At 39.2% G+C, this 22,714-nt stretch overlaps 1 protein-coding gene across 3 annotated transcripts in view; it reads left to right on the top strand.

Moving 5' to 3' along the window:
• ARSB (arylsulfatase B) overlaps positions 1-22,714 on the top strand; it is a 169,439-nt gene that overhangs the window by 88,076 nt on the left and 58,649 nt on the right. For all 3 annotated transcript variants that reach the window (XM_047088414.1, XM_047088421.1, XM_047088429.1), the window contains exon 6: positions 18,687-18,757. In XM_047088414.1, coding sequence (XP_046944370.1) covers positions 18,687-18,757 — 71 coding nt within the window. The remainder of the gene's footprint in view (positions 1-18,686; positions 18,758-22,714) is intronic.

The following is a 22,714-nucleotide window of genomic DNA, read 5'->3' as shown; positions in this document are numbered from 1 at the left end:
CCCTGATCTGTCATTAATTTTTAATGTAAAAATTAATACCTACTTTATGATGAAAAGGAAATAGAACAAAAATTTCTAAGCAGAGCAAAATTTCAACTTCAACTCAGCAGATCACTAATTTCAATGTGAAAACTGTTGTGGTTTGACTTATAGAAGTAGGAGAAAGTTTTGAGTGGTTTTTATATGACAATATATGGGTCATGCTTGATATCCAATCAGCTTTGATTTTTGTTTCGGTGGCAGAAGTGTTGTAAATCCTGGCTTGCAAAAGCACACCATAGCAAATGAGTTGAGACATAGTTGACTTCAGGGTGAATAATTTCCTCTGTCCCCAACTCACTGAGGCTATTATCTTTGGCAAAGTCAAAGAAAGACTTGGATGTTCATCCATATTGCCAGATTTTAGATTATTAAATCCACATTTCAATCTTAAGATTATATTGATTATGAATAACCTTTAAAAGTTTGGCATATGTTTGCTTCTGCCTGCCAAGAAGTTGAAAAAAGTTTGGGCACCCTTAACTCCGGATTGGGGAAAGTCTTTCTTTAGTGTTGGAAGGATACTGACCTCCTAATGACCCATCTCCCATAGAACAAGGGCGCTTCATTCTTCAGCAGCATACATAATATTGACTGCGGGGCTTTAGCCAAGAGATATGGCCAAAAATATTGTCCAAGTATGCTAAACTGTGATTGAGAGAGCTTTCCTGTCCTATTTGGAAAAAAAAAAAAAAACAGTAAAATTTCTTGCCCAAATTTAATCAAGCATTTCAAAACTTTCCTCTGGAAATCCAGCAAATTTCTATTCAGTAAATAAAGAACTACTTTCATTCTGCTCCTGTTCCTTGATGAAAGATCCTAACAAATGATTCAGCCCCTCTTGCCTTGAAGTTGATGCTTCTCATAGCATTAGGCAAGCCATCATTTGGGATCAGTGATGCTGCATTCGGCACCCATAACTGCTGGTAGAGAAAGTATCCAGTCACAGTGATATCTGGAGCTTCTTATCCAAAGCAGCAAAAACAAATGGACAGCCAAATGTCAGGGATACTTGGTCCGTGCCCAAGGTTCTGGAACTTTCTTCTAGTCAGATATTTACTTGGAATACCATTTTCAAGATAATGGTAGTTTTTGAAAATTTCAAGAGGGTCTTATGAACTAGGAATCCCAGTAAGAGAGGTGGCTGTGCTGAGAGCATCAGAGGCCTCACTAGCTAGCTGCAAAGTCCTCTTGGACCTCAGGTCCTCTTGGACCTGCTTCAAAATATTAAATTTTTAGAAGAGATGGCAATTATGGAGTGAGTGACATCATTTGCAATAGGAGCTCCTTCACCTGCTTCAGTTTTTCTTCGTTCCAAACCACAAAGCACGTTATCATTTCTAGGGGACATGGCTTCTCCAAGTTCTTTCCCCTTCTGTATAGTTTTTCTGCATTTCAACTTGGTAAACAGCCTATAGGTTTCAAAGACATTTCAAAGGATCAATATATCACAGTGTTTCTTCTTTTTTTTACTTATTTTCTATTTTATTACACTTAAATAAACAAAAGCAGAACCCCTAGTCATAATGGTAGGAATGTTTTTTTTCTTTCTCATCAATGGGAAACTCTTCTGGATGTTAGAACATGACAATAGTGACAATCAAGTATTATCTGATGATGTAAAATATTTTAAAAACTTAATAACTTTAAAACTTAAAACTTCTGCCCTATGGATTCAACTTCAAGAGGAAAGTTGAAGGGAAAACTCACTCTACACCCCACTTTCACAGATACCATGAAGGCCAATGGTCAATGAGCCAAAGATTAAGAACCTCTGATTTAAAATGATACTTTACTCCAAGTATTACCAAGACCACCCAGACTGATTATTGAATAATTATTATTGAATAATATTTATATTGTTATTATTATTAAATACTCTTTTCATTTTCACTTTATAGAACCACTTTAATTATTTTTTAAGTTCTTGTTACTACTGTGATCTGTCTTGGTGCATCTGTTTTAGTCTCACTTAGCTGCTCTCATGTTAGCATCTCACTGTTGTAATGTGTAATGTGTTGTAAATATACATTTTAGAGTATGTTTAAATACCTGGTAGAAATAGTTATCCACCTGTCCATTCTATTTCCTTTGCAAAGTTTTCTTCACTGTCCCACCGTTTAAATTTTTTTCTGAGCTCTAGAATTATTTTGTTAAATTAAAAAAAAAACTTTTTATAAATTACATTGAATGAGATTAAACCCTAATATTAATTTGGGAAGAATGAAAGTATCCAGTCTTCTTACTTGGATACTTAAAGTTGCCCTTAGCTTACTGATGCTTTTTCATTTTTTAAAAAATTACTTTTCTTCTTTATTTCATTTTGGATAGATTTTATTGCTATACCTGTAAGTTTATTATTTCTTTATCAGTGGCTAATCTTCCATTAATTCTATTCAGCATATTTTTCATCTCACCCTTTGTAGGTTTTCATTTTTATAAGTTCATTTGGGTCTTTTTTATGTCCTCCATGTGTCTAGTCAACTTCATGAACATAAAGAATACAGTTAAAGTAACTTTTAATGACTTCTGCTAATTTCAATATCTATGTCAGTTCTTGGTTGGTTGTGACTAAATGATTATTCCCTTTACAATGGGGCACGTTTCCATGACTTTTAATCTTTGATTTGATGCCAGATATTATGCATTTTGCCTCATTAGGTGCAAGATATTTATGTATTATTATAAATCTTCTTGCTTCATTCTGAGATGTAGTTACTTAGAAATAGTTTGATCCTTCTGGGTATTGCTCTATAATTTATTAGGCAGGTCCAGACCTGTGCTGAGCCTAGGGCTAATTATTCTCCACGACTGAGTCAGAACCTCCCCAGTAATCTACACGGTGCTCTGTGAATCTGGCTGGAGGGAGCAGGTGCTATTCCCAACTCTGTGTGAAATGCTGGGCACTGTTCCCTCTCATCCTTTCTGATGGTTCTTTCCCCAGTTTGGGGTAGTTCCCTCACATACATCTGATCAGTGCTCAGCTAAGTACTTTATGGGACCCTCTGCAAATCTCCTTCTGTGCAGCTTTCTCTTCTCTGGTGCTCTGTCCTATGTACTTTAGTTCCCTCAGTCTCCCTAGACCCTCAGTTCTACCTTCTCAACTCAGAGATTCTGTTGGGCTATTACCTTCCCTTCTCTGCACCAGGGCCTGGAAACTCTCTCAAGGTAGTAAGCTAGGTTAATGACCTGACTCACCTCCTTTGTTTCCTGCCTCTCAGGGATCACTGTCCTTTCCCTGGTATTCCGTGTTTTGAAAACTTTTGTTTCATTTATTCTTTCTGGTTTTCTTTAGGTTGTTTTAGGCAGGAGGGCAAGTCTATTCTGCCTGCTACTCCATCTTGGCTGCAAGCAGAAATACTCAAAGAAAATTTTATTGTGCCTTTACTTTTTTGATCAAGATTTTCCTGCTTATTTTCTGTTTTCAAGGGCTTGTTAATTCAATCTGGTATTGTAGACCCAGCTTTCTAAAACATAATATTATGAATCTTATAACTCTTCTTTTCAAAAAGCTTTTCTTCTGCATTCAACTTTGTAGCCACCTATAGAGAAATTATATATGTTGATCTGTACATTTAATTATCTTTAATGTTACCAACATTCCTTTTATTATATAGGTTCGCCATTCTTCAGTTCCTAATTTTAATTAATCTTTTGGTTGGTTGCTTAGTATTTTAAAGTAATTTTCAGCAGAGGTACATAAATGATGAGTTTTTTAAAAAATCTTTGCATATGAAAGAATATCAATTACCTTCAAGCATAGATAATAATTTCACAATTCTTGCCAAATCTCTTCTCCTCAAGATTCTATAGACATTGCTCTATTGTCTTCTGGTAAGTACCATTATAGCAAAGGTTTTCTTACAAACGAAAAAGAAGGCTGAGATTGCCATCCTGGTATCTGACAAGGCAGAATTTATGTCAAAATTTGTGGTAAATATAACAGTGGGGACAGTGCAAGTGATTTCTTCCTTGACCTAAGTCTCTAGAAGCATGTTGCTTAATTTACAAATGTGTTAGGTTTTCTCTAGTTATTGATTTTTAGCTTAATTCTCTTGTAGTCAGAGGACATACTTTTATTACTGAGTCCTTTTAAATTTGAGCTTGGCTCCACATATGATCTTTTGTGGTGTCTGTGCCATGGGAACTTGAAAAGAATGTGTATTCTGTAGTTGTTAGGTGCAGTGTTAGGTTTTTCTTGTTGATCCAATCAGAAAATATTTCATTTTAGGAGGTGAGTTTATATATATTGCTATGACTGGTATTTTTATTCCTAGCTTCGTTGTATTGTTTTATGTTATATTTACTCAGATCTTTGACCTTTGATTTTTTAGTTCTTTTAATATTTAGAATGAGTTACATTTTATTCTAGTGTTCACCATTATACTAATATCTTTACAGACAGTCCTTGGTTTATAATTTTTTGACTTCATGATGATGCAAAAATAGTACACATTCAGTAGAAACCACACTTTAAATCTTGACCTTTGATCTTTTCCCCCACTAGTAATATGCGGTACGATGCTGCTGGCAAGCTCGCAGCCAGTCAAAGCAATCTTGAGAGTATGAACAACTGATACGTGGACAACCATTTTGTTTTTCACTTGCAGTACAGTATTTATTAAATTACATGATGTATTTAACACTTTGTTGTAAAATAGGCTTGTGTTCAATGATTTGCCCTATTGTAAGCTAATGTGAGTGTTCTGAGCGCATTTAAGGCAGGCCAAGCTATGATGTTCCATAGGTTGGGTGTATTAAATGCATTTTCAGTTTATTCTGTTTTCAACTTCAAATGGGTTTATTGGGACATATACCCATTATAAGTCAAGGAGGATCTGTATATAATTTTCTTAGTCCTCCTCTTTTACTTAGGTTCTACTACCTGGCATCTTTGACTTCTGCTTATTACCTACAAGGAAACTAACTAGCGTATTGAACTTTCACCTCTCGTGTTTTACCCTTTCTTCAAGTTTTATTCTTAGTTTTATTATTTCTACCTAATCAGAGCATGTAATATACATGATACTGTTCTTCTAACCTTACTCACAATTTTATTTTAGAACAATATATTCCCTGCTAACCCCTTGTCCTTTTCTAAAATGTTCTCAACTATCTCTTAGTTGAAGGAATTAATTCTTAAATAGATTTCTCAGGATTCTTTGAATTCTTGCATATTTATTGAAGCATTTTCTATAACCTTGATAATTGAAAAACAGTTCAACTGATATTAAATCCTTGTTTCATACTTTCTTTGCTTGAGTTTCTTGAAAATGTTATCCCACTCTTTATTTGTTTTTTTATGCTGCTGTTGGTAAGCTTAATGTCAACCTGATTTCATTTCCTTTTCAAGTGATTTGGTCCTTTTGCCTGGAGGCTCAGAAGATTTTAATTATTACTATTATTATGATTTAAAGTCTAAGACATTTACTAGCTCTGTCTCAAAGTGACTGTGCTGGGTCAATTTTCTTAAATGTACAGTGAGTTCTTTCAGTCTGTACATTCAGGTCTTTCATTTCAGAGAGCTGTGAATTATAGTTTTAAATGTTTTACTGTTTTGTGTTTCTTCTTCAGTGACTCCCATTATAGATATTATTGAATCTTATTTATATATCTTTTGTTTGTGTTTCTCTCTGGCCCTTTTTCTTTATTATAATTATCTTCTCTCTTTTCATTTTTTATCCTTTACATGCCTTCACATAATTTCAGTTATGTATACTATCCCTTCATTTATGAGATTTTGTCTTTTCTTTTAGTTTCTTCCCTTAGTTCGTTGTCAGAGTTTTAAAATTTTTGATTCATGATATTTTTTTATATTGGCAGTTGCTGATTTAATTCTATTTAATTCATGTTGAAATATCATGTAACCATTTTTTTCTGCTCTGTGGGTTTCTTTTCTTTCTTTTTCTTTCTTTTGTTTTTGTTGTTGTTGTTTGTTGTTTGCTGTAGTGGGGAGAATGCTTTCATTTGCCCAAAAGTTTTAATTCTCATCTCCTATTTTTTAAACTCCCATATTAACTTGGTTTAGATGCTGGGTTCTTTTTGTTGTTCACATGTACATAGGTCAGCTTTTCCTGGACATGATGGGCAGGCAGTCTGTGCAGATGGGATTTGGATAGTTTCATTTATTTCTTAGTTCAAGAGTACCTTCTTTTACTGCAAAATAAAATATACTTTTTTAAAAAAAGTTTATTTATTTGGGGGAGGGACAGAGAGAGAGAGAGAGAGAGAGAGAATACCAAGCAGGCTCTGCACTTGTGAGTGTGGAGCCTGACGCTGGGTTTGAACTCACGAACCATGAGATCATGACCTGACCTGAAACCAAGAGTCAGATGTTTAACTGACTGAACCACCCAGGCACCCCAAGAAGTGCACTTTTAAAAATAAATGTTCCCATGGGGCGCCTGGATGGCTCAGTAGGTTGAGCGTCCAACTTTGGCTCAGGTCACGATCTCGCAGTTCGTGAGTTCAAGCCCCATGTCAGGCTCTGTGCTGACAGCTTCGGATTCTGTGTCTCCCTCTCTCCGCCCCTTCCCTGCTCATGCTGTGTCTCTCTTTGTCTCTCAAAAATGAATAAACGTTAAAATAAATAAATAAATAAATAAATAAACAAACAAACAAACAAACAAATAAATAAATGGTCCCTTGTCTTTCTGGTCCACCTTCTTGTGATTTCTATGATGCTCGGTTGTTTCAGTAGGACCCTGATCTTTTGCCCTTCCTTCTTTCCCTTTACTATCCACCTTCCAACTGCTCCTGTCAGAATTGGTGCCTGCCTGAGAGTGCCACTCTTGTCCTGCACACTGTCCAAGCCCTTCCTTTTGAACCCTCAGTAACCTGTTCTCTGATCCACTCGGTATCAGAACTGTATCTCAATCTTTTATCACTCCGGGTGGGGCCCTCTATTTCTGGGGTGTATATTTCCAAGCACAATGTGAGTCCTTCCCTCTTGTGCTCCCTGACCCTCTTTTGCATAATCCCAGCCTGACTCTACTCTAGTTGACACTGGTGCTGACTCTTCAGGCCTCAGATGATTATTTCCTCACAGCCATCCAGGGTTTAAACACGTTCTATCTCCCGCGTGTGTTGTAGGCTTTAGCCATGGAGTGATTTTACTTTCTTTCCTTTTCAAGATGGTTTCTAGGGAGAATGTGTGGAGAGATTAAAATTTACATGGCCACCGTTATTCTGCAGAAATCTTGAAACTCACATGTTCTTAGGCTCTTGCTCCAGTTTAAGAAAACAGCCCTAGAAACTCTAGAAGAAGCATGTAAGTGTGCAACCATATTATAAGTATGGTTGTAAGTATGGTCATGAAGATGGTAGGTACTTCTGTCCAGTAGCCCTGCATTCAAAGACTGCCAAGGGAATATATATGTGTTTGTAAGTTAAAGCAAAATGTTTAAGAAATGACGTATTATTCTTTGATTCTCTACCGATGTTTTTAGTAAATCTGCTTCTACCCTAAGCCCACAGTATGTAGCGCTCTGAGGTTTGGTTCAGATTTTTTTACCCCCTTTGGTCAGGTGGGTTCACATGCAAGGATGTTCCATATTATGTCTAGTTTCTTCTGTTTCCTCTCGTGGAGGCTAGTGTTTGCTGCCTTGGTGGACATGGGGCGGGGGGCGGGGGGGGATGTAACTGGGAGTGAGGGAAGAAAAACCGTGACGGGCTAGTTCTGAAGACAGCTAATGGGAGTTCATTGCCCTTTTTATCTGTAGTGTGATCTCTGAGTCCCATAGTTAGAGGTAGACAAAGCAAATCCATCTTTTTCTGTTTTCTTTGGGACCAGGTTTTGATTCTTATGGTAGAATTCAAGAATATGTTGTTCATGTCTTCAGCACTGGCATTAGTGAAAATCCCCTGGAGACTTTGGCATCTGGTCTTTAGTTTCCAGTGCGCTTGCCAGTTTTCATCTTTTTGTAATTCTTCATGGGTATTATCATGGAAATTGGAAGAAAGGCATATTAGGCCCTGCTGGTTTGCCCTGAGACTAACTCAGAAGTCCTACCAATTATTTTTCAGTAATGAATAGGAAAAGATGATATTTAGGGGACTGATGCAGTTATTCTTAGTAATATTACTTATTTCTTAAGTAGCCTACTTTAAAAATTTAATAAGATTTCTTAATAAAAATATACATGAAAACAATCTCTCCATATATAACTTTATATCAAGTGAATTTAAGTTACATATTTCCTCACCACATTTAGTCAAAATCTTGTAAGTCCCATGCCTAAATTCTTTATTCATGGTTATGTATGCATGTTAAAATGACTTTTTAAGGAACATGGGATTTATGCAAACCCAGTCACCTGGACCCACATAACAAGGAAAGGAAGTCCCTCCAGGAATTTCACTGGTACAGTTGACCCTTGAATGGCACAGGTTTGAACCACATGGGTCCACTTATACACAGAATTTTAAATATAAATACAGCGCAGTACAGCAAATGTATTTTGTTTTTTCTAGTTTACTTGGTTATAAGAACATAGTATATACCACATATAACATATAATACATGTGTTAATCAACCACTTATGTTATTGGCAAGGGTTCTGGTCAACAGTAGGCTATTAGTAATTAAGTTTTGAGGGAGTCAGAAGTTGTACATGGAGGTTTGGCTTCACAGGGGTCAGCACCCCTAATCCTCAAGTTGTTAAAGGGTCAACTGTATAACGGCTAAAAATGTGACCTTTGTGGTTAGATCTGATTTAGGTCTTATCTCTTCCATTTGTTATTTGTGTGACCTTGGGCAAGTTACTTACCATCTATAAGCGTCCGTTCCCTCATGTGTAAAATGTAACATTAGGAGTACCTACTTCACAGGCACTTACGTGAGCATTTAGTGAAAGACTATGTATAAAACACCTAGCTAGCGTAGTGCCTGGAATACGGTCACAGCTCAGTTGCTCAAGATGAAGGTGGTAACGATGATGATGATGCTCACAAGGAGGTAACAGGACGGATATTACCATGCGGGTGTTTCTTGAGTTTTTTAATCAGTAACTTTTTTTTTTTTTTTCAAAATCTCATCTGCAAAAATACCATCATGCCTATTTCTATTCTAAATATTTGATACTGCTTTTCAGGGTGTGGCTTTTTATGACAGATGGTCAGCAGCTAGTGGCAAAATGAGTATGGAATTTAATAGCATTTCATCTATTTATGGGGAATGTTTTACTGCCCCACCCTTCAACTAGTTGGAAAATGAAAGTCAAACACTGGAAACTCTATTTATAAATGGACAGTGCTGTGATCTCAGTGTCTGAAACTGTAGACTTTTAGAAAATATTTATAGCGTATTGGAAACTAGTCACTGATCAGTGTCCTGTTATTTTTAAAGCAAATCCGGAGAATATGAAATTTGAGATAAGTTAAAATTGAATACTAAAATGTCATCAAAGATAATTAACTGCATACCACATTATGTAAGTTTTTAAGAGAAGAGGGTGGAGGAAATGATTATCTCTTTTGTTAGTGGAGGCATTTGAAGTTAATAGAGATATTTGGTAATAGAGCCTTGAAAATAAGCTGAATGAATGGAAACGTAACACATTCAAGGCGATAGTGAGGCCACGCCCACATCTTACTAAGGAGACAGTTTAGCATAGTGGTGAGAAGTTGGGAATTCAGGAGTTAATTTGCCTGAGTCTCAAACCCAATTCTATCACCTGTTCAAACCACATGATCTTGCAAATCATTTAGTTTCTCCGTGCCAAGGTTGTATCTATGTCCTAGTGTCAAGGATTAAATACAATAATACATGTAAAGCATCTAAAGTGATATGTGGCACATAATAAATGCTCTATTAATACTAGCTACTGTTATTCAAAGTAGCCTGGACAAAACAAACTGCAATATAAAACTGCAACCAAACTCCAGTTTGGCTGTTACAGACATGGACGAAACATGCCCATTTCACTGGTTTAGAGGTAGGTCTCTGTCATTAAGCGGTCAATACGAACAACATGCTACGGTTCTTTTTCTTCACAGAGTTCTTTGCCTACTTACTGCCATAATCATTAATGTAAGCTGGGGTGGGTAGTGAGCATTGCACAGCAAAGATCTTTGAACAGTCCTTTAGGTGCCTATCTTAAGAAGCTAATTAGAGAGCTCTGCTTTGTCCCTATCAGTCTGGAGCCCAAACATTTGCCATAGTAAAAACTTCCATTACCTTGCCATAATAAAATGAGGTCATTTACATGAACTTGTGTGATTATTGAAAACTCATTTCCCACAAACATCATCAGTCATTATTCAGAGATTTAAATTTCACAAATGGAATCAACAACCTAATGAAGATAGTGTTGCTTGTATAGCAAACTACACCATGTCCTTTAATCTGAAAAATAGAGAAAATCCCTAGATAACAGATGACATTATATCTTTTTTATATGCAGTTCATGATAAGTAGACTGCGACTTAGCTATTTTTGACACTGATACTTTTCTTAAACAAGAGTCTCACATGGGAGAGAATATGTTACACGTCTTAGAAACTGAAGTTATAGCTACACCAGTATATTTCATAAGGGGAATTCTTACCAGCAAGAAGAATGGTTGGGAATATAAATGTTCCACTGTTCCATATTATTCTTATATGCGTGTCTCAGGTTATAGTCTTGTATGTGTGGTTATATTCTTTCCATGTCCACAGAGTCACGATCCCATTCTGCAATAAAGGTGTTCTTGTTTTTAAGCTACCAGCTTATTCAGCACATATTGTATCTCAAGCTTTATGTGTATGTGCTTTATGTAGGCTACCTCATTGAATTCTCAAAACAGTTCTCTAAGAAGGTACTTTTATCCACCCTCTGCTAGTGAGTGGGAAAAAAAGGCTCTGGATTTTAGAGCCTTGTGGACTTGAGATGAAGACCCTGAAAGGCTATGCCCTTACAGACTGTGCAGGACTGCATGTCAGAGAGTGAGGTCTTGAGAACTGGTCAGGAGGAGGACCACAAACTACTGAAGCAGTTCACAGTCTACTTTCTAGTGCTTTGGTTGTGTGGAAATAAAACTTCCAAACAGTATAAGGTACAAAATTATCATGAGGTACTACAATATTTGTCACATTACCTATAAATACATAGATACATAAAGAAGATAGAAGCTAACACATGTTGTAGTATAACAATAATCCATCCCCATAAGCATTTATGAGTTTGATGAAGCCACTATTTATGTATAAGATTGTGGTGATCACACATTTGATTTCACTGAAGACTGTGTCATGAACACACAAAACACTTTTTTTTCCATCTCACTTTGGTACACATATCTCTGGGGAAGAAACTGCATCATATGCAAAACAATTGTGTTCAAGGTACTTATATCCCTATACAGGGGTGTTTTAAAGGGACTGATGGTAGGGAGTTATCAATGAGTTTCCTAAGGTACTTTCTGAGGACCTAGGATGTATTTTCAAGGGGAAGCCATTGTCATTATACATGGGCTCATTACATAAGTGTCCTAGAAGCTAGTCACCCATCTTTTGCTCTATTGAAGAAAATCAGGAAGTTAGAACATATAATCACATGTGACTTCCTGTAACAAGTCTCAAGATTAGTGATTCTCACCCTGAGCTGTGTGTTAGAATCAGCTGCATTTGTGACAAGGGTGCCAAGATAGTTCACCTGGGAAAGAATAACCTTTTCAATAAATGGTACTGGGATAACTGGATATCCACATGTGAAAGGATGAAATTGGATCCCTACCTCACAGCATACACAAAAATTCACTTAAAATGGGTCAGAGACCTAAGTGTAAGAGCTAAAACTATAATGTTCTCAGAAGAAAATGTAGAAGTAAATCTCTGCGACCCTGGATTAAGCCCTGGTTTCATAGATAAAACACCAAAAGCAACAAAAGGAAAAATAGATAAGTTGGAACACATCAAAAATTTTGAACCTTTGTTCTGCAAATGGTACTATCAAGAAAGCAAAAAACAAAACAAAACAAAACAAAAACAAAAACAAAAAAACAAACAAAAAAAACCCCCAGAGACTTGGAGAGAACATTAACGAATCATGTATCTGATAAGGGACTTGCATCCAGAATATATCCAGAATATATACAACCCAGTTACAAATTATAAAAAGACAAATAATCCAATTTAAAAATGAGCAAAGTATCTGAATAGACATTTCTCCAAAGAAGCTATACAAATAGTCGATATCCACATGAAAAGGAAAATGTAAATCAAAACCACAGTGAGATACCACCTCATACTAAGATGGCTATAATCAAAAAGACAGACACTGGGGCGCCTGGGTGGCGCAGTCGGTTAAGCGTCCGACTTCAGCCAGGTCACGATCTCACGGTCCGTGAGTTCGAGCCCCGCGTCAGGCTCTGGGCTGATGGCTCAGAGCCTGGAGCCTGTTTCCGATTCTGTGTCTCCCTCTCTCTCTGCCCCTCCCCCGTTCATGCTGTGTCTCTCTCTGTCCCAAAAATAAATAAACGTTGAAAAAAAAAAAAAAAAAGACAGACATTAACAAGTGATACTGAGGATGTGGACAAATTGGAATGCTCATACCGGGCTGGTGAGAGTGTAAATGGCACAGCTGCTTTGGAAAACAGTTTGGCAGGTCTTTAAATGTTAAATATAGAATTACCATATGATCCAGCAAGTCAGTCCTAGGTATATATGCAAGAGAAATGACAACAAGGGTCCATACAAAAACTTGTACATGAGCAGCCATAACAGGATTATTCATAATAGCCAAAAAGTGGACCAAATGTCCATCAACTGATGGGTGGATAAAGAAAACATGTTATATCCGTACAATGAAATATTATTCAGCCATTTAAAGGAATGAAGTACCTGATAAATGTTACAACATGGATGAACCTTGAAAACATTACACTTAGTTAAAGAAGCTAGTCACATAAAACCACATATTCTATGATCCCATTTCTATAAAATGTCTGGAATAGGCACATCTGAAGGAATGCTACAGATTAGTGATTGCCTAGGGCTTCTGAGAGGGTACATAATTTTTATTTAGTAGGGGAAAAAAATAAAATTCGATTTTGTTTTATTAGATGTTATTTTATAATTCTGAATACTCTAAAAATATTTAACCATACACTTTATTTTTTTTATGTTTATTTATTTTGAGAGAGAGAGAGAGAGAGAGCATGGGGGAAGGACAGAGAGAGAGGAGAGAGAGAATGCCAAGCAGGCTCCGCCCTGTTAGCACAGAGCCTGTTGCAGGGCTCAAGCTCACAAACAGTGAGATCATGACCTGAGCTAAAATCAAGAGTGGGATGCTTAACCGACTGAGCCACCCAGGCACCCCCTAACTGAACACTTTAAATGGGTGAATTGTATGATTTGTAAATTATATTTTAATAAAGCTAATTTAAAACAAATTACTTTTATAAATCTGCATGCCCAGGCTGAAGCACATGTCAATGAGATCACGCTCTTTTGGTGGAACTCATGCATCAGTATGTTTTAAAGCTTCCCAGGTGATTGCATTGTGTAGCCAGGGTCAAGAACCATCGCTCTAGAATCAGGTCTAAACTAAATGAATTTCTAATTTAGGAAACGCTGAAGGAGTTCCAGTCCTGTGTAGCAGGGCTCCAAGGGACTTTCTCCAATCTCGCTACTCAAAGTGTGGTCCTCAGACCAGCAACAACCATACTACCCGGGAACCTGCTAGAAATGCAGATTCCTGGCCCCACCTGCTCAAATAAATCAGATCCACAGTTTAACAGGATCTCCTAGGGATCTGCATGTACATTAATGTTTGAATAGCTCTGTTCCAGAACAGTGGTCACAACCCAGTGCCTCTCGGTTGCACACTGGAATCAGCTAGGAGTTCAAAAAAGTACTGATGCCTGGGTTCTGCCCCACAGTGATCTTTCTGGTTACAAGATGTAGTCGGAGCATCTGGATGTGAAAGCTCCTCAGGTAATTCTTTATTTTTATTTATTTTTGACAGAGAGAGAGAGAGAGAGAGAGAGAGAGAGACACAGGTAGAGCATGAGTTGGAGAGGGGCAGAGAGAGGGAGACACAGAATGAGAAGCAGCCCCAGGCTCTCAGCTGTCAGCACAGAGCCTGACATGGGCCTCAAACCCACAAACCACGAGTTCATGACCTGAGCGAAAGTCTGGCACTTTTCTGACTGAGCCACCCAGGTGCCCCGCTCCTCGGGTAATTCTAATGTGAGATAAAGTGAGAATAACTTCAGTTACAATACTGTTCGGAGACATTTAATGGTGAAGAGAAGATATGATGGTTAAAGGTAAAATAAATATATAAATACGTGGAAAAACTGCATAAAAAAGTAGAGGTTATTGGTGACAAAAATTTCCAGAGGCGCACAGAAGAAAGGATGGCATTATGACGGCAGTGCAAGAGGTTTGCCCTAAAAATACACAGGAAGAGGAAAAGATAAAAAAAGAAAAGCCTAAGCATTTTTCTCTCCAGGTACAGGAGTGAGATCTTTTATATGATTATTAGAGACTACTCAACTTTAGATGATCAAGGATTTGTGAGCCTTTAAGAGTATTTTAAACTGCACTGAAAACAGGTGCCTGTTTATTGAATTTTCCTCTTTTAATCTAAAAAGAGAATGTCAGTTTATTAATCCAGTGGTAGAGATTTTTCTCCCAGTAACCAGAGCCCTGGAGTCCAGTTTCTTGGTTCTGGGGAAACCGAGTTCCTCCTGGGAGCTGAGCCGAGTCAGGGAGGTGTTTATTCTTCCTTCCAGGCATCGTCATTATTGGGCTACACCTCTATAGTGACCAGTAGTTCTCTGCCCTTTGCTGGTCACTTGAGAATCATGACTCTAAACTATTCCCTATGCAATACTATGGAGCTTGCAGGGCTGGTCTTTGAGATCCCCATTTATCACCCGACTCCCCAACAACCCTCACCTGCCGGGTTCTCCTGTGTTCTTATGTGTATATGTGTGTGCATAATCACTTTCGTGAAACTGTACCGGTAACTTAGTGCAGCATAGCTGTTAAAGGAAACCCACAGTCCCTCCCTCTCTCCCTACCCCCTTGTTTCCTTCTCCCTCTTCTTCCTCCTCCCCCCTCACCCCCCCACCCCCGCCTTTTCTTCCTCCATCTTCTCTCCCTCCCTCCCCATCGTCCCCTCTCCTCCCCTCCTTCTCAGGCATGAAGACCCTACACCCATTATTGAAACAAAGCCTTTAGTGTTGAGATTTGAGAACCCAGTGACTCTAAACCCATTACTGTGTTTTCTCCGTTTTGGTAAAAGCAATCCTGTTCTTAAATGTGCATGGGAATTCTCAGACTCCTGAGAGGGAATTACATGATCAATCGTTGTGATAACTACATTATAAGTAGGTAGAATACAATCACATTCCAGAAGTTAACATTTTTAAATATTACATGTATGTCCTAGTTTGGATAGTTTTTCCTGTCTTTAAAATCCTGTAAAATATCTGAGTTTTCCCCCTTGTTACGCTTTTAGATGTGTTTGTGGGGCCTTAGAAATTTTTAGAAATTATATACTACTTTTAAAAAATCTTAAAAATGTCCCAATTATCATAATACATACTAGTTATAAAAATTAAAAGTCCTCATAACCTCACTCCACCCATCCATCCCCCCCCCCCAGTTAACAGTTTGGTGTATATTTTTTTTTCATATTTCCATAATTACTTCCCATGTAGGTATGTATCTTTTTAAAAATCCACCTGGAGATATTTCTAAAATCCATCATTTCCCAAAAGGCTAGCCCCAAGGAATTAGTACATGAACTTGTCTGGGCTTTTAATTTATATTTTGAGGGGGAGTAACCCAAGATTTATGGTATTTTACTCAGTCCCTAAATGTACATTTGGTTTCTTTGGTTTATTTAATAAATTTCTTGGAGTGACTAAGGGTGTTTGATCACTGTTTTATTTACTGATCACATACTGTCTTCTTGCCTCATATCCGTAACCACATCCTTTTCAAAATATTCCAATGACTACATTTTAAAAAGTAGTATCATAACATGCTCAAGAGAATTGGTTGTTTTTTGTTTGGGTTTTGTTGTTGTTTTTGTTCCTATTTGCATCATGGTGATTCTGCCTGTGGAGATTTTTCCAGGACCTAATCCATCACCAGGATTACTCACAAACTCAGGTATTCCAAACGTCATCTCTTCTTTGTAGTTTCCTTATTTTGAAATATCTGTGACTCTTCTGAGTAATGAAAAAAATATGAATGAGTAACATACAGAGAAACTTTTTCTAAAAGTTATTAGAAAAATATCCTTTATTTAACTGTGCCTAATGCTTTGGGGTATTCCAGTGAACTTTGCTTTTTTTTTTTTTTTTTTTTTCAACGTTTATTTATTTTTGGGACAGAGAGAGACAGAGCATGAACGGGGGAGGGGCAGAGAGAGAAGGAGACACAGAATCGGAAACAGGCTCCAGGCTCTGAGCCATCAGCCCAGAGCCTGACGCGGGGCTCGAACTCACGGACCGCGAGATCGTGACTTGGCTGAAGTCGGACGCTTAACCGACTGCGCCACCCAGGCGCCCCGAACTTTGCTTTTAAAGACAAGTGGTTATGTACTAATATCTTGGCCCTGACGTTTTTGGATATTTTTTTGAATTGAATGAATTTTGTTTTGTTTTTAGGTAGTCCAGAAAAATTCTATCTTTTTTTTTTTTTTTCAACGTTTATTTATTTTTGGGACAGAGAGAGACAGAGCATGAACGGGGGAGGGGCAGAGAGAGAGGGAGACACAGAATGGGAAACAGGCTCCAGGCTCTGAGCCATCAGCCCAGAGCCCGACGCGGGGCTCGAACTCACGGACCGCAAGATCGTGACCTGGCTGAAGTCGGACGCTTAACCGACTGCGCCACCCAGGCGCCCCGAAAAATTCTATCTTTATTTTTAAGTCACCTTAAAATTTTAACATGCAGATTTTACTTAGCTAACTGTAAATCTCATCAATAGTATTAACTTTTTCTGAATGATAAGACTTTATAAAATGCATCCATTCTGATTTCCCCTCCTGACTTACTTGCTATTATTATCATCCAGATTTTAACTCTATTTACTTTGAACCCACAAATTAGACATCATCATTATCATCATCATCATCATCATCCTGTTTAGATTTTCTCATGTTTACCATTTTCTTTGCTGAAAAAAATATATTTTTTTTCAGAGTTTCTGGAATCAAACTCTAGTTCCTATCATTTTGGACTGGTTGACAGTCTCCAGGACAATCAGATAGTTAGTTGCCTCAGGAAGAAAATGAGAAAAGTCCTGGGAAATAGCCCCCTCTCCCCAGCAACCCTGCCTCTGGTGCCTGCAGGACTAGAGACATCCCTGTGTATTTCCCTCCCAGTCTCTAATTGGTGTGTTTTATGGAGTAGAGAACAAGGAAATCTTATAGAATACTAAAGTTAAAAGCACTCACTTTGAAGAGCTGTCATTTATTCTGAGATCATATTCTTCCTACCTTTTTGGCTGTTAAAATCGTCTTTATTTCATAAAGCTGATGGTAGTTGAAGCTTGGAGTTTTCTTAATTAATTAAATTTTGCTAAAAAATATTTTTTTTTTTACTTGGCAAATACACAATTCTATGGGCCTTGAAATCCTAAGCCATTGCTGCTGATAGCTACCTGTGATTTTGGGGTGTGGCTATTGGGCTGCCTGAAACCATGTCCTCTTGGTTACATCAGGGACCTTAATGATTATTCAGTTGTATACAAAGCCTACAGTGTTAACAAGTAGTACTTTGCAACCTTTTATTGGGTTCTCAAATAGTCCTCTCCCCACAGTTGAAATTGCATCTAACAACTTCGTACATAAGGCTGAGTACATACTAGCAAATGTCCTGGGTGCATCATGCACTCCCCACATACATCTGGTGGTGTTAATGCTCTCAATTTTTTGAGAACACCATTTTGAGAGTCACATGATCTACGATTTGACCAATAACTTTGTGCCTTCCTTACTTGTAACATAAGGGGTTGGTCTGTGATCCCCAAGTTTCTGTTCACCACTAATGTAGGTTGTGATAGTAGTATTGATGCTGCTATCCTGGCAGATGTTCTTTCCGCGTCTCCCTGTGAATGATCAGCGTGAAGCCTACACAGAACAACTTGGGTTCTCATTGCCCCTTTGTAAGGAACGACCGCGTATAAATACAGCCACATCGTTCATTGCAAAGGGTCACAGGAGTCTTTAATTTTTTTTATCTTTTATTTTATTTTTGAGAGAGAGAGAGAGAAAGCAGGGGAGGTGCAGAGAGAGAGAGAGAGGGAGACACAGAATCCAAAGCAGGCTCCAGGCTCCCAGCTGTCAGCACGGAGCCCGATGCGGGCCTCGAACTCACGAACCGTGAGATCATGACCTGGGCCGAAGTTGGACGTTTAACCGACTGAGCCACCCAGGTGCCCCAAGGATCACAGTACTCTTATTTTTTAATTGTCATAATACTTGACACTGAAAGTCTTATCAGATGTTCATCATTACTATCATGGAGACAAATGATGAATTGAAGACGCACCAACTGCAGATTTTAGAGATCTCTGAATGCATGACAAAGTTGTTAATTGGCAGGTTTGTTATTTCCTGTAGTGCAAGAAAGGGAAATATTAAAAATCATCATATTGATTTGAGAGAGGAAATTAATGTGTTCTAAAAAATTCTCTTCTAGTGAAGGAAGCCCATCCCCCAGAAAGGAGCTGCTGCATAATATCGACCCAAACTTTGTGGATATTTCACCGTGTGAGTACCTTGTTTATTGCTACTAAACTGAACCCCTTTGGCCCACGAACACAGTTTTACTGGTTGATGTGTCTCTAGCCTAATGTTCTCCTTTCCACTTGAGTTTGCTGACAGGGTAAACAGTTCTCCATAACACCTGCTGTACTGATTGCATCGTGGCTTCGGTGGCCCAGGGGGTAAATTCTGTTCTTGGCTCTGCCTATTCCTAGCTATGTGATCTTCCAGCCATTTCATCTCCCTGCCTCAGCTTTTCCAGAGGGTCCTAGAGGCTCCTGCTCACTGTGGGAGTCATGTTATTGTTGTTGCCTTCTTCTCACCTGAGAGTTCCAGAGCCTTCTTCCAGGAAACCCAAGGTTAAATAAGCTACCACATCATCCGATGGAGCTGGCCAGCTGCTCCCCAGCACCTGCTGCATCACACAGGTGTGACTCACCCAGCAATCCTGGAAGTGATTTAGCTTGATTCTGGCTACTGCCTAGATTAAGGCATAGGTAGCCCCATTGATTCTGCAGGGAAGGAAGCCATTTGTGCTCTCTGATCACTACAGTTTGTAACAGTGCTGTGTAAATGCCATGCTAGTGGCCCTGAGGACCTGAGCCTAGTGAGTTTGGGCCTGGAAAGCCTTAACTCTTAGGCCCTTTGTCTAGCCTCCATCATAAAGCCTGGTGTCTTCAGAAAATAATGCTCCTCCGTTTCTTTCATTCATTGTACATTCCCCTCCTTTCTAGGCATACTGCCACCCCCTTTATTCGTTCCTTCCTTCAGGCTCTCCTTACTTCTTTGTCCTCTCCAGTCTGTGTCACAGCCTGGCACAGGGTTTCCTTGCTTAGACAGCAACCCCACAGTAACTCTGTCCACGGGCGTCCGCAGCCCCACTCTCCCACCTGCCACTCCTTGCCCTGCTAGACGCTTGCCTTTTCTAAGGAGGCAGATCGTCCTATTTTTGTCTTGAAAATGCTTTTCTCTGTGGCTGAAACACCTTACCCTGCCCTCCCACAGGTTCTCCTCATTCCTTAAAACTCAAAAGAAACGTCCCATCTATGTGAACGCCCCTTGGAGCCCCAGAAAGTCCTTCCTCAGCATCCCTTTGTACGTATCTGTGTGTAAATCCTTCATCGAATTCTCTTATACTGTACCTTCATTTCCCACTAAACTGAGAGCTCCTGGAAGTCAAGCTCTGTGGCTGATTCATCTTTTCATCCTCATAAGTTAACATGAATACCCAGCACTGGGTAGGCCCTTGGTAATAATTACGTGATGACTAATGGAGGAGCGTTGGGATAGAATTAGGACCAGAGTAGAAGCATTAAACTTGGAAAGGAAAGGGCCTGAGGCGGTATGGAGAAATTGGAGTCACTTATGTCCCTGAGAGAGACAAGGGTACTTCTATGTCCACATGGTAACCACTAGCCATTTGTGGCCATTGAACTTTTGAAATGTGGCTAATTGTGGATTGAGATGTGCTAAAGTATAAAATACACATCAGATTCTGAGGATTTAGTATAAAAAAATTTGAAATATATCATAAAATATATTTACTAGTTGAAATGGCAATATTTTGGATATGTTGAGTTAAATACGTTGTTATTAATTCCACCTCTTTCCTTTTCCTGTGGTTAATAGAGAATGTAGAATTACATATGAATTTGCATTATATTTCTGTTAGTCTACAAGGATTGTTCTAGAAGGTGCTAGGAAGTGATTTGATCAGCAGTGTGAGAGGAGCAGAGACTCCCGTGACTAGTTACTAAGAACCCAACATCCATGGTTTTTAACCTTTTGTCTGCCCCAGCACAGCAAACAGCAAAGGGGTGTGACACGTTATAGTCCATAACTGGCTCACAAGAGCAGTGATTCTTTTTTATTTATTTTTTTTTAATTTTTTTTAACGTTTATTTATTTTTGAGACAGAGAGAGACAGAGAGAGACAGATCATGAATGGGGGAGGGTCAGAGAGAGGGAAACACAGAATCTGAAACAGGCTCCAGGCTCTGAGCTGTCAGCACAGAGCCCGACGCGGGGCTCGAACTCACGGACCGTGAGATCATGACCTGAGCCGAAGTCGGCCGCTCAACCGACTGAGCCACCCAGGCGCCCCACGAGAGCGGTGATTCTTGACCAGTGAGATCAGAATCTCTCGCAAGAATGGAAGAGAGGGGAGGCAGGAAGGGTTTTTAAGACTTGTAGGTAATTTAATGCACTGAGAAACCCAGTATGAAGACCAAGGATGTGCTGAGTATGCTTCACACATTGTAATAGTTGCCACTGTCCTTAACCAACTATGTTCCATCTACAGAAGAAAAGCCTTAAGCCCCCTCCACTCACCAAGCTGAATTTTTCTTAGCAGCAGAAATGGGGGCGTAGGTTGTATATTTCTGGGTAAGTCGGTTGTAATGCTGCCTGCTGCAGGTTCTCAGTACGTACAATCCGCTGTGGATCTGCTACCTCCCCTAAAGTGCCGCAGCTAAATCACAGCATGGCACAAGGTTTCTCCAGTGTAAAAGTTAAGAAGGCATGGAAATCAGAAGAGAGAATCATCTTAGTTTTGCCACCCATAGATTCTAGGGCCTTGAGCAAGTCCCTCCACTTTTCCTGGACTCAGTTTCCCACATATTAAGTGATGGACTTATGAAGACCCTTTACTGCTGTCACAAAGTCAGGGACATTTTCTGGCCTTCTGATGCTCCCCCCCCCCCCCCCGCTTAAAGCCCCCTCCAGGCCTCCCTGTTGACCTGCCCTGCCAACTAGGAACTCCTGCCTGTCATGAGGGACATTGTCCGGTGCTGGCATCAACGTGGAACCACATTCACCATTGGTCCACAGAAACGGAGTGCTCACTTCTGACTCTGCCTGCTGGTGGCCAAGTGCCACTGCTCGTACATGGACAACACCATGGGCTTTTCTCCCCAGTTTTTATATTCATTTCAATCTACCTTGCAGCAGACGTTGAAAAAAGGAGAGCTATCTTTGGGGTCCTGCTCCTTTATGGGAGGATGAAACAAGCTCATTGCCTTTTCTATGCAACTAATTGGGGGGATTAAATCCATCTATAAGAAAATATGTATTTATAGGACAACCAAGTCTTCAAATTTACACATTCTTTTTTTCCAAAGTTTATTTATTTATTTTTGAGAGAGAGACAGCATGAGTGGGGGAGAGGCAGAGAGAGAGAGAGAGAGAGAGAGAGAGAGAGAGAGAGAGAGAATCCCAAGCAGGATCCACACTGTCACCACAGAGCCCAGTGCGGGGCTCAAACTCACGAAACCGTGAGATCATGACCTGAGCCAAAACCAAGAGTTGGACGCTTAACCGAATGAGCCACCCAGGCGCCCCAAATCCTATTTATAGGGTATGTTTCATGAATATGTTCTAGAGGCTTTGTGGAATAAGATCATACAGCAGCCGATCTAGAATTTGTGTGAAAGGTTAACAATTGAGTCAATGTTATCACAGAACCATTTCTTTGGTTTCTAACCCCAGCACTTCCCAGATTGTTTGTCCTTCCTTATAGCACAAGAGGGTGGTGTTCTACTTCTCCTTCCCAAACGCCACTTAGTTCACCAGTCTCCTCACCTGTCAAGTGAACATTGAATTAAAATGTCTGAAGTTCCTTCCAGCTTCAACATTCTTCGGGTCTCTAAACAGGATCTCAAAGGAGCAAAGCCCCTGACTCAGCCTCTCTCCTTTTCCACCTTGTGCTCATTGATAAGCAGTAATGTAGCCAAAGGCATGGTTGTAAAAGAGATGAATACAAGTGAAAATGTTAGAAACATTAGAAGCGCTGAAGTAATTTGCCGGCACCTGAGTGGCTCAGTCGGTTGAGCATCCCGCTCTTGATTTTGGCTCCTCTGTCTTCCTCTGCCCCATCCCCCACTCATGCATGTGCTCTCTCGTTGTCTCTAAAATAAACAAGGAAAGATGAGAAACAAAATCAGCGCTAGAGAAATTTGAATTATA

Source organism: Lynx rufus, unplaced genomic scaffold, assembly GCF_022079265.1.
Source record: "Lynx rufus isolate CCGP_SWC_20201006 ecotype Redwood Valley unplaced genomic scaffold, mLynRuf1.p SCAF_1, whole genome shotgun sequence".
Classification (NCBI taxonomy): domain Eukaryota; kingdom Metazoa; phylum Chordata; class Mammalia; order Carnivora; family Felidae; genus Lynx; species Lynx rufus.
This window is presented reverse-complemented; position numbering and strand designations above follow the sequence as displayed.